The following is a 13,585-nucleotide window of genomic DNA, read 5'->3' on the forward strand; positions in this document are numbered from 1 at the left end:
CATAGCAGCATTATACATAATAGCTTCAAACTGCAAACCACCCATCAATGGATGAATAGGTAAACAATGTAGTATATCCATATCATGGCATACTGTTTGGCATAAAAAGGACTGAAGCACTGACACTCACAATAACGTGGATGAACCTTGAAAATACAATGCTCAGTGAGAGAAGCCAGCCACACAATGCCACATAGTGATTCCATTTATGTGAAATGTCCACAACACCCACATTCAGAGAGACAGGAAGTAGGTTCGTGGTTGCCAGGGGCATAGAGAAGGAAGGAATGGGGAGTAATTTCTAGGGACTTACTGATGTGATGAAAATATTCTAAAATTGATGTGATGGTTGCACAACTCAAAATATACGAAACCCCACTGAAGCATACATTTTAAATGAGTGAATTTTATAGCATGTGAATTATATCTCAATGAAGCTGTTATAAAATTTTTTGTCTTCCTGGAGCTGAATTATGGAGAATAACAAAAAAAAAAAAAAAATGGAAAGTGGAAAGCAAGGGGCTCCAGTCTCAAGTACAGTGATCAGGAGAGGTATCACTGCAAGGATGACATTTGGGCAAAGATATGAAAGAAAACGTGCAACAGTACATGACTTCTGTTCATTCAATCATGTGGTATGAAATTATATCATATAAATACACATTTATCTGATTTCAGTGAACTCTGCAACTATCATAGGATGTGCAGCAATGCTATCCAATAGAAACATGAAACATGTAAGTAATTTTAAATTTTCTAGTAACCACATTAAAAATAAACCAATGTAATTCATTTTAATCATCTATTTTATCAACTCGATGTCAAAAATATTTACATTTCAACATGTAATCAAAATCAACAATTACCAATGAGATAGTTTATGTTACTTTTTAAATTTTTTTTAATAAATTTTTTTAAACTTTTTTATTGGGGAATATTGGGGAACAGTGTATTTTTCCAGGACACATCAGCTCCAAGTCAAGTCGTTGTTTTCAGTCTAGTTGTGGAGAGCACAGCTCACTGGCCCATGTGGGAATCGAACCAGTGACCTCGGTGTTATGAGCACCGTGCTCTAACCAACTGAGCCAACTGGCTGCCCTCATGTTACTTTTCATAACTAAGTTTTAAAATCCAGTGTGCATGGTATATTTACAGCCCATCTCGATTTGGGTGCTAATTTTCACTGGAAATACTTGATTTCTGTGTGTATATATGTATGTATATATATAAATATATATATGTATATATATATGAATATTTTATAAATGATGTACTATACTTATCACTCTGCAGTTATTAATCAATGACATCTCTTAGAGATCTCTCCAGGTTGGTTCAAAGGGATCCTGTACATCTTGGAATTGCTACACAATATTCTCTAGCTTGAACACACCTCAGTTTATTTATTTATTTATATTTATTTTTAAATTTTATTGGGGAATATTGGGAACAGTGTGTTTCTCCAAGGCCCATCAGCTCCAAGTCATTGTCCTTCAATCTAGTTGTGGAAGGCGCAGCTCACTGGCCCATGTGGGAATCGAACCGGCAACCCTGTTGTTCAGAGCTCGTGCTCTAACCAACTAAGCCATCCGGCTGCCCCAGATTTCTGTTTATATTTTATAAAATTTTACTATGGAAAAAGTAGATCCACAGATCCCAGCTGTTCCAAACATGCTTAAGAGTTTTCCAATAAGTGACTTGAGTATCAGATTTTTCCCTTTCCGTTTAAATTACTTAAATTTTTACAAGTTAAAAATTCAGTTCTGTAGTGGCCACATTTCAAATGCTCCATAGCCACACCTGGCTAGTAGCTACCATATTGGATGGTGCAGATATAGAATATGTCTATCGTAGAAAATTCTGTTGGACAAAGAAGGTCCAGGCCTGTGCTTAGCACAGATTAGGAGATCAATAAATGTCGAATGAAGAAACTTCTTGAATATCTGCCCCTCCAGATTAGGTAAACATGTACCTAATATTTACTGACTCACCCCAAACTTGGATTATCAACATTCCAGCTAGAACGTGATACATAGAACTAAACAAAATAATTCAGATGCACTATATCTTTTTAAAAAAATCTGATGGTGATGAAAAACTGTCACAATCTGTAATACTTCCCCCTTCCATTTCAGACAGACCTCAATGCACACCCAGACGGTCATGGGAAGACCAGGCAGACACCGGAGTGATGTGTCTACAAGCCAAGGACTACAGGCCACCACCACAAGCAGAAAAGGCCTTCCCCTAGGGCCTTCGGAGGGAGCGCGGCCCTGTGGCTCCTTGAGTTTGGACTCCTTGCCTCCATGGCCTTGCTCCAGCACAGAGGAGGCCTAGAACAGAAGGTGCAGGCTTCTCTCCTGCTGTGAGGTTCTCACAGGTCTGCAGCCCAGGAGTCCAAGTTCCCTGACTGACACAAGCCTTGCTTTTGGGTGTGGCTTCCATATCTGCTTCCTGCAGCCCTGGGCCTATCTCTTTCCCCCAGAGCAGCCTTGGGACTGATCACACCTGGCCTGTTGCCTGGTGTCCTTCCAGAATAAACACAGCACCTGGCCCACAGGAAGCCCCTCCCCCCCAAGAACATTGCTTGAGTAACAGAACATGTTCAAAAGGGTGTCCTTGCAAGCCAGCCAAGGTTGGCCGCAAAGCCGAACGCAAAGCCTGCATTTGAACACATAAGAAGACAATAAAATAATACTAAGCAGGTCAGCTCCATGAGGCCAGATACTGTTTATTTTATGTCCTCCATGCCTGGGACAGTGCTTGCCACATAGTAGATGCTCAACAAATATTGGTGAAATATTTGTGAAAGAATGACCAAATATCTTAAACCCTTACTTAGCCTATCAAAGTGAGTTTGTTGCTATGCATGGCAGTTTTAATCCATTATTTATTTAATCAGTCCCCCTATTGATGGATGGTTCATTTATTACTCCCTCAAATGTTTATTCAGCACCTACTGTGCCAGGTATGTAATAGGTGCTGGGGGTCCAATTAGTGATGTGCTGGAGCCCATGTGTATTGACTCACAAGAGTCACTGTCAGGAATTTCGTAAGTGGATTATGGTGGGACTGTTTCCACCACAGGAACTGGCAAACACTAAAAATCAGGGCTCTATTTTTATTTTCCAGACAGACTGTATAATCTCATGGAGTACAAAGCAGACAAAAATCCCTGCTTTCATGGTGTTTATATTCTAGTTCAGAAGGCAGGCAGTAAACAAAATAAGTAGAAAAGCCTACAGTAAAATATAGATGCTATGGGGGAACTAAAGCAGGGAGCTGGATAAAGGAATGCTGGGGGTGAGGTTATAATTTTAATTAACGTGCTTCCTCAGGGAAGGCTTCATTGAGGAGGTAACATTTGAGCAAAAGAGCAAACGTTTCGGCAAGGGAGTGAACAGAGATATTTGAAAGAAAAAAATGTTCCAGGTGGAGTGAACACTATGTGCAAAGGCCCTGGGGCAGGACTGTGCCTGGCATGTTGAGGAACAGTGAAAAGGCCATGGTGACTGGAGAAGAGTGAGCGAGGGGGAAGAGAGGGAAGAGGTGAGCGTGGGGAGGAAACGAGGACAGGTCGTGCAGGGCCTTGTGGGCTGCGAGGAGGACTTGGGCTTTTACCCCAAGGCAGTAGGAGCCCTGGAGGGCTGTGGACAGAGGAGAGACAGGACAGATTTGGGTGCTCATGGGCACCCTGTCGCGACTGCTGTGGGGCGTACAGACTGAGGGGGAAGAGGGCGAGAGCCAGTGGTCCAGGGTGGAGGGGACTGCACTGGTCCAGGTAAGTGATCATGGGGGCTGGATCCCGGAGGCAGAGGCAGGGCTGTTAGTGTTTTTCCAGTTTCTTTTTGCCATTTCAAATAATGTTGCAATGAGTGCTTCATTTTCATTTTTTTTTTTTACACTGCTGTCAGATAAATTCGTCACAATAGATTGGTAGACTCAAAGGTTCCACATTTAAAAGTTAAAACACTTTAAAAATGTTTAGCTTGGAAATACTCAAACTGAGAATAGAAGTAGCCCTCCTTTTCCTGTCACCTATTTTTCCAGTGGTTTATTATGAAAATTTTCAAATGTATAGAAAAGTTGAAAGAATTTTACAGTGAATTGTCATATGCCCACTGTCCACTTTCTCCAGTTACTATTTTGCTATATTTTCTCTATTATCTATCTATCCACCCTTCTATCCACTTATCAATACATCAATTTTTTTTTAGATTTTTTTATTGGAGAAGGGGAACAGGACTTTACTGGGGAACAGCGTGTACTTCCAGGACATTTTTTTTTTTTCCAAGTCAAGTTGTTGTCCTTTCAATCTTAGTTGTGGAGGGTGCCGTTCAGCTTCAAGTTGTTGTCCTTTCAGTCTTAGTTGTGGAGGGCGCAGCTTGGCTCCAGGTCCAGTTGCTGTTGCTAGTTGCAGGGGGCACAGCCCACCATCCCTTTCAGGACTCGAGGAGTTGAACGGGCAACCTTATGGTTGAGAGTCCACTGGCCCATGTGGGAATCGAACCGGCAGCCTTAGGAGTTAGGAGCATGGAGCTCCAACCGCCTGAGCCACTGGGCCGGCCCTATACATCAAATTTTTTATGCATCTCAAAATAAGTTGCACACTTATTAGGATGTCTACTATCAAAAAGTGGAAAATAACAAGTGTTGGCGAGAATATGCAGAAATTAGAACATTTGTGCATTGTTGGTGGAAATGTAAAATGGTGCAGCCGCTATGGAAAATAGTATGGGGATTTTTTTCAAAAGTTAAACATAGAGTAACCATATGATCTAATAATTACACTCCTAGGCATCCATCCCCCAAATTTGAAAATAGGGAATCAAAAATACTTGCACACCCATGTTCACAATAGCACGATTCACAGTAGGCAAAAGGTGGGAAAAACCCATGTCCATCAACAGATGAATAAACAAAAATTTAGTCCATTCAAACCAATAGAATATTATTCAACTTAGAAAAGGAAGGAAGTTCTGATACATGCTATAACGTGGATGAACCCTAAGGTCATTATGCTCAGCAAAAGAAGCCAGACACAAAAGGACAAATATTGTATGATTCCACTTTATGAGGTCCCTAGAGAAATCAAATTCATAGAGAAGAAATATAATAGAAGTCAACAGGGTCTGTGGCCACTGTGAATAATGCTATGAACATAGGTGGACAATTGTTTGGGTCCCTGCTTTCGTCCCCTTGGGTGTATACCTATGGGAGTTCTACGTTTAACTTTTTGGGGAACCACCACACTGATTTGACATAGTCACTTAAAAACTCCCTTTTTCTTGTGTGGACAGCGTCCTGGTGACAGACAGTGGTGGCTTGGACTCTCACGGGGGCGGTAAAAGATGAGCGACGTGACTGATTGCGACTCTGTTTCAGAGGTAAAATCAACAGGACTGTGGATGGACTGGATAGGGAGGCTGATGCTTAACGGCCGCTCCATCCCTCCACTTACTCATGTCAACAACCTTGTGTTTATGCCTGACAAGATAAGACTCTTTCTCCCAAATTCCATTTCCAATCCATCCGCAATTCCTGGTTTCTCCACATTCAAAATTCACCCAGAATCCTATTGTCTGTTTTCTACCCACCAGCCTGAATGATCTTCATAATACCTAAGTCAGGGCATGCCGTTTCCCCGATCACGACACGCCAGCGTCTTCTCAAAGGGAAAGCCAACACCCTGTCTCGTCTTCAGTGCCCATTTACCACCCGGTAAATGAATAAATGCACGAACCGTATCTTTTTTTTGTTTTAATCCCTTCCTTCCGTCTCGCGTCAAGCCACGTCAATTGGCCACGCCCTGGAGTTTGGACCTGCCCCTGGGATGCTGCGCGGCCTCCGTCGCTAGCCACGCCCTCTCGGGGGTGGAATCAGCACAAACCATTTCCACCTGTAGTATCGAGTGGGGAGGCCGCAGAGAATCTGTTCTAGTGCCTTCTCCCTTTCCTGAGGAATGCCCTTAGACTTACCCTGGTGAGGAAGTGTGAGCTATGGTACCGGTGCCGACTGGCGCTCCTGGGCCTCCTCCCGCTGAGGAACCTTTGATGGCACTTCCCCCCTGAGCGCTGCGTTGGTGCAATCCGGCCAGCTCACGTGGTCAGCAAGATGGCAGCCCCCAGAGCTCATCGCGAGCGTCGCGGCTGGTGAAGCGGCGGCGGCGACATATCCTGGCCCGTCCTGCGTTTCGCGAGTTCGTTCAGGCGTTCCGGCGGCGGGGAGCACGGTGCGGGACCGGGACCTGGAGTGCGGGCATGGGGTGGACGCCTCGTTGGGGGAACCCGGCTCTGGGATGTATTCGCTGGCTGTTAGAGGGGTCTCCTCCTGAGGGGTTTCGAGTCCGGGCAAGCTCTTCCCGGGGTTCTGGGACCATTCTCCGGGAATCCCTTAGCTGGGGACCCAGCGCATGTGTCTGGGATCCCATGTCGGAAGACTCCTTTATCGGAGTTTAGAGAGAACCAATTTGTGAGGGATCCGGCAGTCGGGGATCTGCGTAGATAGATCTTGAGGCATCCCGTTCCTAGGAGTGTCTTCCAAGGAAAGGGATCCGGCGAGCAGCCCTAAAGGATCCCGTGTGGGGCAACTCCTCTGGGGGGTAGGGAGTCCGGTTACCGGAGATCTTTTTGTTGGGAATTCTTGGTTTAAGAGGACTCTAGGAAGGGGAGGGACTTCCAAGATCTAGGGCTCTTCTTCCATCCCTTACTAATTCATCGTGTCTGTCTCTGAGACCTTCACAGGTATGAACGGATTCCCACATTCTGCGTTGGTTGAGGACTGACTCCCTCAACCCCACACCCACAGCCTGGTCCCCTATCCCACTAAAAAATGGGCCTCAGGTGTGAACTGCGGGCTTTGAGGTGGTTGGTGTGCCCTCCGTTGTCCTCTGGAGCACAGCGGCAGGTGTCGGGCTCCCTGCAAAAATACTTACTAGCTCAGGTTTATTAAGTGGGTACTGGGTGGCAGCAGTTGTGCTCGGTATTCTTAGTATGACCATAACTTCATCACAGTAAATCTGTGAGGTCCCTGTGTCCCCTTCAGCCCATTTTACGGATGACACGGATTTATACTGTGCACAAAGTGCTTAGAGGCGTGCCTGGCGGGCAGTAGATGTTCGATTGCTCCACACATACTTATCAAGGGCCTGTCAGGAGTCCTGAGTCCCATCTGCCCTTGCTGTGGCTCACTCCTGGCTTCTGTGGATTCTGACGATCCCTCTTTCAGGTGACCTCTCTTTTGATGGTCGCCTGTGCTCAAACAGCTACACCTCCCTTATTAAACCCCGGGTGGCCCTGCTGATGCCGCTGGGAGCCAGAGGGCTGCTGGCATGCTGCAGCCTGCTTATCATGTTTGTGAAGCGGCCACCGGGTCCTCATTGGTCTAGAAGACGGAGAGGGGGACCCTCCTTCCAGCTGTGTCATTTCATCTTATTTCATCCATTCAGCACAGCAGCTGTGGTTTAGAGCTGGATTCTGGAGCCCAGCCTTCTGGATTCATAACTTCACAATGTTTCTAAGCAAGTCATTAATCTCTGTGCTTGTGTTTCCTTTCCTGTAAAATGGTGACAGTGCTAGTGCCTGTCTCATCAGGTTGTGGTGAGGATTAAACGAGTTCACCTGTAAAGGGCTAAGAAGAGGTGCCTGGCACATAGCACATGCTCTATAGGTAAATGTCAGCTGCTGTGACTGTTAGGGTTATCGTCCTTGTAAATGTCCACTACGGTATGTAGTGGTGGTAAGCACTTCGAAGAAAGATAAAGCAGAACAAAGAGATGGAGGAGCAACACTAAAGATTGTGATCAGGGAAGGCTTTCCTGAGGAGGTGACATTTGAGACTGATGGAAGTGAGTGAGCATGGGGGCATTTGGGGGAGAGTGTTGCTGAGGGAGCAACACTCATGCAAAGGCCCTGGGGCAGGACTGTGCCTGGTGTGTTGGAGGAACAGCGAGGAGGCCTGTTGGGTGGAGTGGAATGAACAAGGGGAAGAGAGGGAGGAAGTGAAGGTGTAGCGGGGACAGGGGCAGGTCACACAGGGCTTTTGAGACTGTCAAGGATTTTAGAGTAATGAGGTACCATAGCATTTTGCAAGGGAGTCACATGGTCTGGTCTATATGCTGAAAGGATCCCTGTATCAGTTACCTGTGCTGTGTAACAAATTACAGTGTTTCTTGTGATCTACCCTCAGAAGTCACACTGTCATTCCTTCTATATCCTATTGTTCACACAGGTTAGCCTATTCATTGTGTAAGGGGGCCTTACAGAGCACTGATACCAAGAGGTGGGGGCCATTGGGGGCCATCTTGAGGACCAGTTACTACAGTCCCTCTGGCTGCTTTGTGGAGAGCAGAACAGTGGAGGTCATTGCTGATGTATAGGCCAAAGGCCAGAAAGGGTAAGTAACTTAGGTAGGGCCACACAGCAAGTAGGCGGGGCTAGAGCCAGACTGTCAACCTAGATGCCCAGACTGGATAGCGGGTAGGAAGCCACCCCACCAGGTCCTAACTTAAATGAACAAGTCAGTGAGCAGGAGAAGGATGCCTCTAACTTGGCCTTTTGGTTTCCGTCCTAGGTTCTTGTGCTGGAGAGAGGCTGTGGAAGGAAACAGGCAGGCGCCATGGTAACGGAGCAGGAGGTGGAGGCCATTGGGCAGACGCTGGTAGACCCCCAGCAACCCCTGCAGGCCCGCTTCCGGGCGCTCTTCACACTTAGAGGGCTCGGCGGCCCAGCCGCCATCACCTGGATCAGCCAGGCCTTCAGTGATGACTCCGCCCTGCTCAAGCACGAGCTGGCCTATTGCCTGGGCCAGATGCAGGATCGCCGGGCCATCCCTGTGCTGGTGGATGTGCTGCGTGACACCTGCCAGGAGCCCATGGTGCGCCATGAGGCAGGTGAGTGGCAGGAGTGAGGGCATGTTCACTCACACGTGGCCCAAACCAGGGCTCAGCAAATGGGCTCCGTAAAGCGCAGGTAGTCAAGATTTTCAGTCCTGCCAGCCAGACAGTCTGTTGCCACAACTCAACTCTGCCATCACAGCAGAAAAGCTACCATAAACCAGTCAAAAGATGGGTGTGGTCGTGTGCCAGTAAAACTTTATGGACGCTGAGATTTGAGTTTCATACAATTTTCATGTGTCGTGAAATATTATCCCCTTGATTAAAAAATATTTTTTTTTAAACCATAAAAACCATTGTTCACTCATAAAAAAAACAGGTGGTGTGCTGTAGACTGACAACCCCTGATGGAACCCCTGATGTCTGTTTCATCCATTTGTTTCATTCATTGGGCAAACGTTTTTTTTTGAGCACCTGTTGTGTGCGTCCCCTGAGGTGCCCAGGGCCTTTTCCAGCCAACCAATCAACAGGAGCTCTGTCTCGTTCTTCTCAGGGGAGGCCCTGGGGGCTATCGGGGACCCGGAAGTTCTGGAGATCCTGAAGCAGTACTCCACCGACCCTGTCGTGGAGGTAATGTGGCCGGGCCCTCCTTTCCCTGCCCCGGCCTATACCAACCTCTGATCCTGGGTCTGGTTGCCAGGGCAACTGCTTGGCCAGGGAATGAGGAGAGAGGTGGCAGTCAGGAGGTACAAGCCGCTGCCCCACTGGGTAAAACTGAACACTGCATGCCCACCAAAATCTGCCCTGCTTGGCCAGCCTGTCTCACACCTCGAACCACAGAGGAGCCATCCTAACTTCTCTGTCCATCCCTTTCATGGCTTCTTACCACCTTTAGGACAAAATCGCAAGTCCACACTGTGGCCCATAGGTCCTAAATAGTCTGTCCTAACGCCTGACCAGCTGTGGCTAACTCCCCCTCAGCCTATTGGCTCTCCCCTGTTGGGTCCGGCAGGTCCTGCTTCTGGCTTTGCACTGGCTGTTTCCACCTGACTCACTCTTTCACTTGGTCCCAACATCACCTCCACATCGAGCTCCTCCCTGGCCCTCTGTCTCCCTCATCACTCCCTAATCACCCCTGGAGGATGGGGATGGGGTCCTGTCAGGCCCACCACCATGTCTCTAGTGGTCGCCTGTCACCCCTCTCCCTGCAGGTGGCTGAGACGTGCCAGCTGGCCCTCCGGCGGCTGCAGTGGCTGCAGCAACTGAATGGGGAGCCGGCCGCAGCCGGGCCCTACCTCTCGGTGGATCCGGCCCCACCAGCCGAGGAGCACGACGTGGGGCGGCTGAGGGAGGCACTGCTGGACGAGGCCCGGCCACTTTTCGACCGATACCGAGCCATGTTCGCCCTGCGTGATGCGGGTAGTGAGGAGGCTGCCCTGGCGCTGGCTGAGGGTGAGGAGGGGGCCCCTGGGCAAGGCTCAGTGGCCATGTCTGTGACATGGAGAAACTCGTCCCGGGGGACATGATCCCTGAGCTCAGATTCTAGCACTTCCTCACGGGCTTCGTGCAAATTAAGCCATCCGCAGAGCTGGGTGGGCACTCTTATTCCTCCCATTCTCCATGGGGGTACCTGAGGCCCAGAGAGGCAGAGAGACTTGCCTGAGGTCACACAGCCTGTCAGCAAGCAGCAGAGTTGGGATTTGACCCTCGGCAGCCTGACTGCAGCATCCTTCCCCCCCTTCCTGTTATTACTTGTCTCTGCCCCTCGAATGCCCAGCCCCGTGTCCTTGAGTGTCCCCACCTGCCCTGATGGTACCGCCCAGCAAGTGACCTCTCTCCCTCCCTCCTACAGGCCTGCGCTGTGGCAGTGCCCTTTTCCGCCATGAGATCGGCTACGTCCTGGGCCAGCTGCAGCATGAGGCGGCAGTGCCCCAGCTGGTGGCTGCCCTGGCCCAGCGAACCGAGAACCCCATGGTGCGACATGAGTGTGCGGAGGCCCTGGGAGCGATTGCCCGGCCCGCCTGCCTGGCCGCGCTGCGGGCCCATGTGGCCGACCCTGAGCGCGTGGTGCGGGAGAGCTGCGAGGTGGCCTTGGACATGTATGAGTATGAGACGGGGCCGGCCTTCCAGTACGCCAATGGGCTGGAGCAGCTGCGTCCGTCCGTCTCCTAGAGCCACTGACCGCCTAGCCCGGGGCCTCTCCCCTGCGGGACTGGGCACGGGAACCATGAATCGTGTGGGTGTGAATCGGATCTCACTTTCCTGGCTCCCTGGATCTGTCTGCTTAGTGGGATCACGGCCACTTTTGCATCTTGAGTTCCCCTGGGGCCAGGCTGAGGTCTCTGCTGTCCCTCCCTCAAGGGGCCTAGCAGAGGGCTGCAGTACATGGGGCGGGACGTCAGTGTGGGAGGGAGGGCATGCAGGGGCGGGGCTGTGCTCTGGGGAGCTTCTGAGGGGCTGCAGGGAAAGGCACTGTGGGGACACCTGTCCCGGGGGCCTGGGCAGGGTGGCGAGGTGGTCCCTCGGTGGGCTGGGCTAGGGACTCAGCCTGGAGAGGGACGAGCAGGCCCCTGGTCATTGCTTACGTGGAACATTAAATTATGTTTGCCAAGCGATGACTCAGTGTGTGGGGGCTGCAGGGCAGGGGTTGGCTACTCACAAGGAACATGTCTTCAGTGAGTGAGGGGGGTGGTTTGCAGAGCTCAGCTCTGCTATCTGCCTGTCCTGTGCCAGACAACATGTGACCGACAAAAGCCTCTGTCCTTGTTTCACCACCTTTCCCGGGGATAATATCTGTCCAGTCAGACCCTTCCCAGGGGGTCGGGCCCTCCAGCCTGACCCTCCCTAGACCCTCATGGGGGCATAGAGGAAGGGGTTTGGTGGTATGGCTAAGAGCCTGGGCTATGCGTTCCCATCCCAACTCCCCAGTTCCTCCTGGTGCAGCCTTGAGCAGCCCATTTGTCGTGCTGGAGACCTGCTCGCTGCGCCGTTTGTCATGCAGGGTCTCAGCTCCCGCTCCCCACATAAGAACGCAGGACGTGGTGAGGCCAAACAGGAACACCCATGGAACCATAGATAGGGGAGTCATACCATTATATTCTTGCTGGCGGCATCTGCCTCTGCAATCCGCTCTTGCTAGCTCAGCCACCATCTTCTTGCTAACCCCCATTTGCTGCTGGCATAACCACGGCAGTTATATTAGTGTCCAATGACTCACTCGTTACAGCTGATGGCCATCCAATCACAGTTGATGGCCATTTACTACCTGAGCCAGCACCTTTCCACGTGAGGCGGAGAGCCTGGAAACTGCACTCCTGGCTCTCCCCACACCATTTATGGCTCTATGAAACCAGCCTAACAACAGCTTAATTTCACATGTGGCACATCATCGTTTCTGCTGCTTTCTATGAGTCAGCAACAACCTTCCTGGAGATGGAGGGGATTCCATGAGGGCACAGGTACCAGGGGGACCTCAGGCATCATGACTACCTGTTTTTACTACAATCTCTTCTGCCAACCCTTCTGACGCCAAATGCATGTGTTCTCCACAGCAAGCAGTTCTCCCATTTCTCTGCAGACACCAGCTGGGTGTCCTGCAAATCAGTCCTGACACTAACACCCGGAATTAGCACAGACCCCACAGGTTCAGGGCGCAGCTCCCCAAGACCACCCCCACTTCAGACAGGTCCCAAGCCCAGCTAGCCCTCCCATACTTTTGACGGACTGGGGTTCCCACCACCCCCTCATTTGAGGATTTGTTAGAATGGCTTAACGACTCAGGAAAGCACTTTACTTACCTATTTCTTGTCAAGTACACAGATGAAGAGGCACATAAGCCAAGGTCTGCAGAGGTCTCCAGCGCAGGAGCGTCTGTCCTCATGGAACTGGGGCAGCCTCCTTCCTAGCACACGAAGCTCCCCTCCCCAAGGCTTTTCATTTAGGGATTTTCCGGAAGCCCATGGATTAAGTCATCGCTTGTAGGTGATCAGCCCCAGCCCTGCGGGTGGCATCAGGTGGGGCGGAAAGTTCCCTCTCACCTGCGGTAGGTGCTCCGCCCACAGCCCAATCCTCATTAGCATTTGCTCAGGTGTGGTGAGAGGCGAATTAAGAAGCACAAGGGCCCTTTCACCCTCATCACTCAGAAAATGACAGGGTTTTAGGAGCTTGGTTCCAGGAAGCTGGACGAAGACCAAACATATGTCTTATCTCAGTGTCACAGGCATCCTTCTGGCGCCGGCTGCCTGAGCCCCTCCATTTATGCACCAGACCCCAGTCCCTGTTGCTAATTCAGCTATCGCTTCAGCCATTCTCCATTCTCATCTGTTTTCCCTCTCCACCCATCAGCACAGACAGGCAGTCATATCTTAAAAACAAGGGCAAAATCCCAGAACCCCTCCTTCCCCCACTGTCATCCAGCTCTCGCCCCCATTCTTCTCTGCTCTTGACAGTGAAAGCCCAGGGAAGACCTGTCGAACCCTGACCAGCTTCCAGGTCACTCCCTTCTCTCTCCGAGACTGGCCCCAACCAGGCTCTATCTCTCCTGTCCCCAGAACTGTTCTTGCCCGCAGGTGACCTCCCAGTGTCCAATCTGGTGATCACATTCAGTCTCTGTCCCCCACCCCCAGCAGCATCTGACCCAGCTGGCCCCCCTTCCTCCTGGGATCTCCTCAGGGACCCAGCGCTCGCCTGACTTCCCTCCCACCTTTGTGGGATCCCTCAGTTCCCCTCTCCTTCGTTGCTCAGGGCTGGATC

At 50.2% G+C, this 13,585-nt stretch overlaps 1 protein-coding gene across 2 annotated transcripts; it reads left to right on the plus strand.

Moving 5' to 3' along the window:
* The first annotated feature begins 5,915 nt into the window (after positions 1–5,915).
* On the plus strand, positions 5,916–11,444 carry DOHH (deoxyhypusine hydroxylase). Of its 2 annotated transcripts, XM_033135209.1 has the most exons (6): positions 5,916–6,232; positions 8,230–8,394; positions 8,572–8,890; positions 9,387–9,463; positions 10,045–10,285; positions 10,686–11,444. In XM_033135209.1, the coding sequence occupies exons 3-6, from the start codon at positions 8,617–8,619 to the stop codon at positions 11,003–11,005; spliced, it is 912 nt and encodes a 303-aa protein (XP_032991100.1). In that variant the 5' UTR covers positions 5,916–6,232; positions 8,230–8,394; positions 8,572–8,616; the 3' UTR covers positions 11,006–11,444. The 2 variants fall into 2 exon arrangements, with proteins under 2 accessions (XP_032991100.1, XP_032991099.1); XM_033135208.1 differs by lacking the exon at positions 8,230–8,394.
* Positions 11,445–13,585: the final 2,141 nt, after the last annotated feature.

This window comes from Rhinolophus ferrumequinum, chromosome 18 (assembly GCF_004115265.2).
Source record: "Rhinolophus ferrumequinum isolate MPI-CBG mRhiFer1 chromosome 18, mRhiFer1_v1.p, whole genome shotgun sequence".
NCBI classification, from domain to species: Eukaryota; Metazoa; Chordata; class Mammalia; order Chiroptera; family Rhinolophidae; genus Rhinolophus; species Rhinolophus ferrumequinum.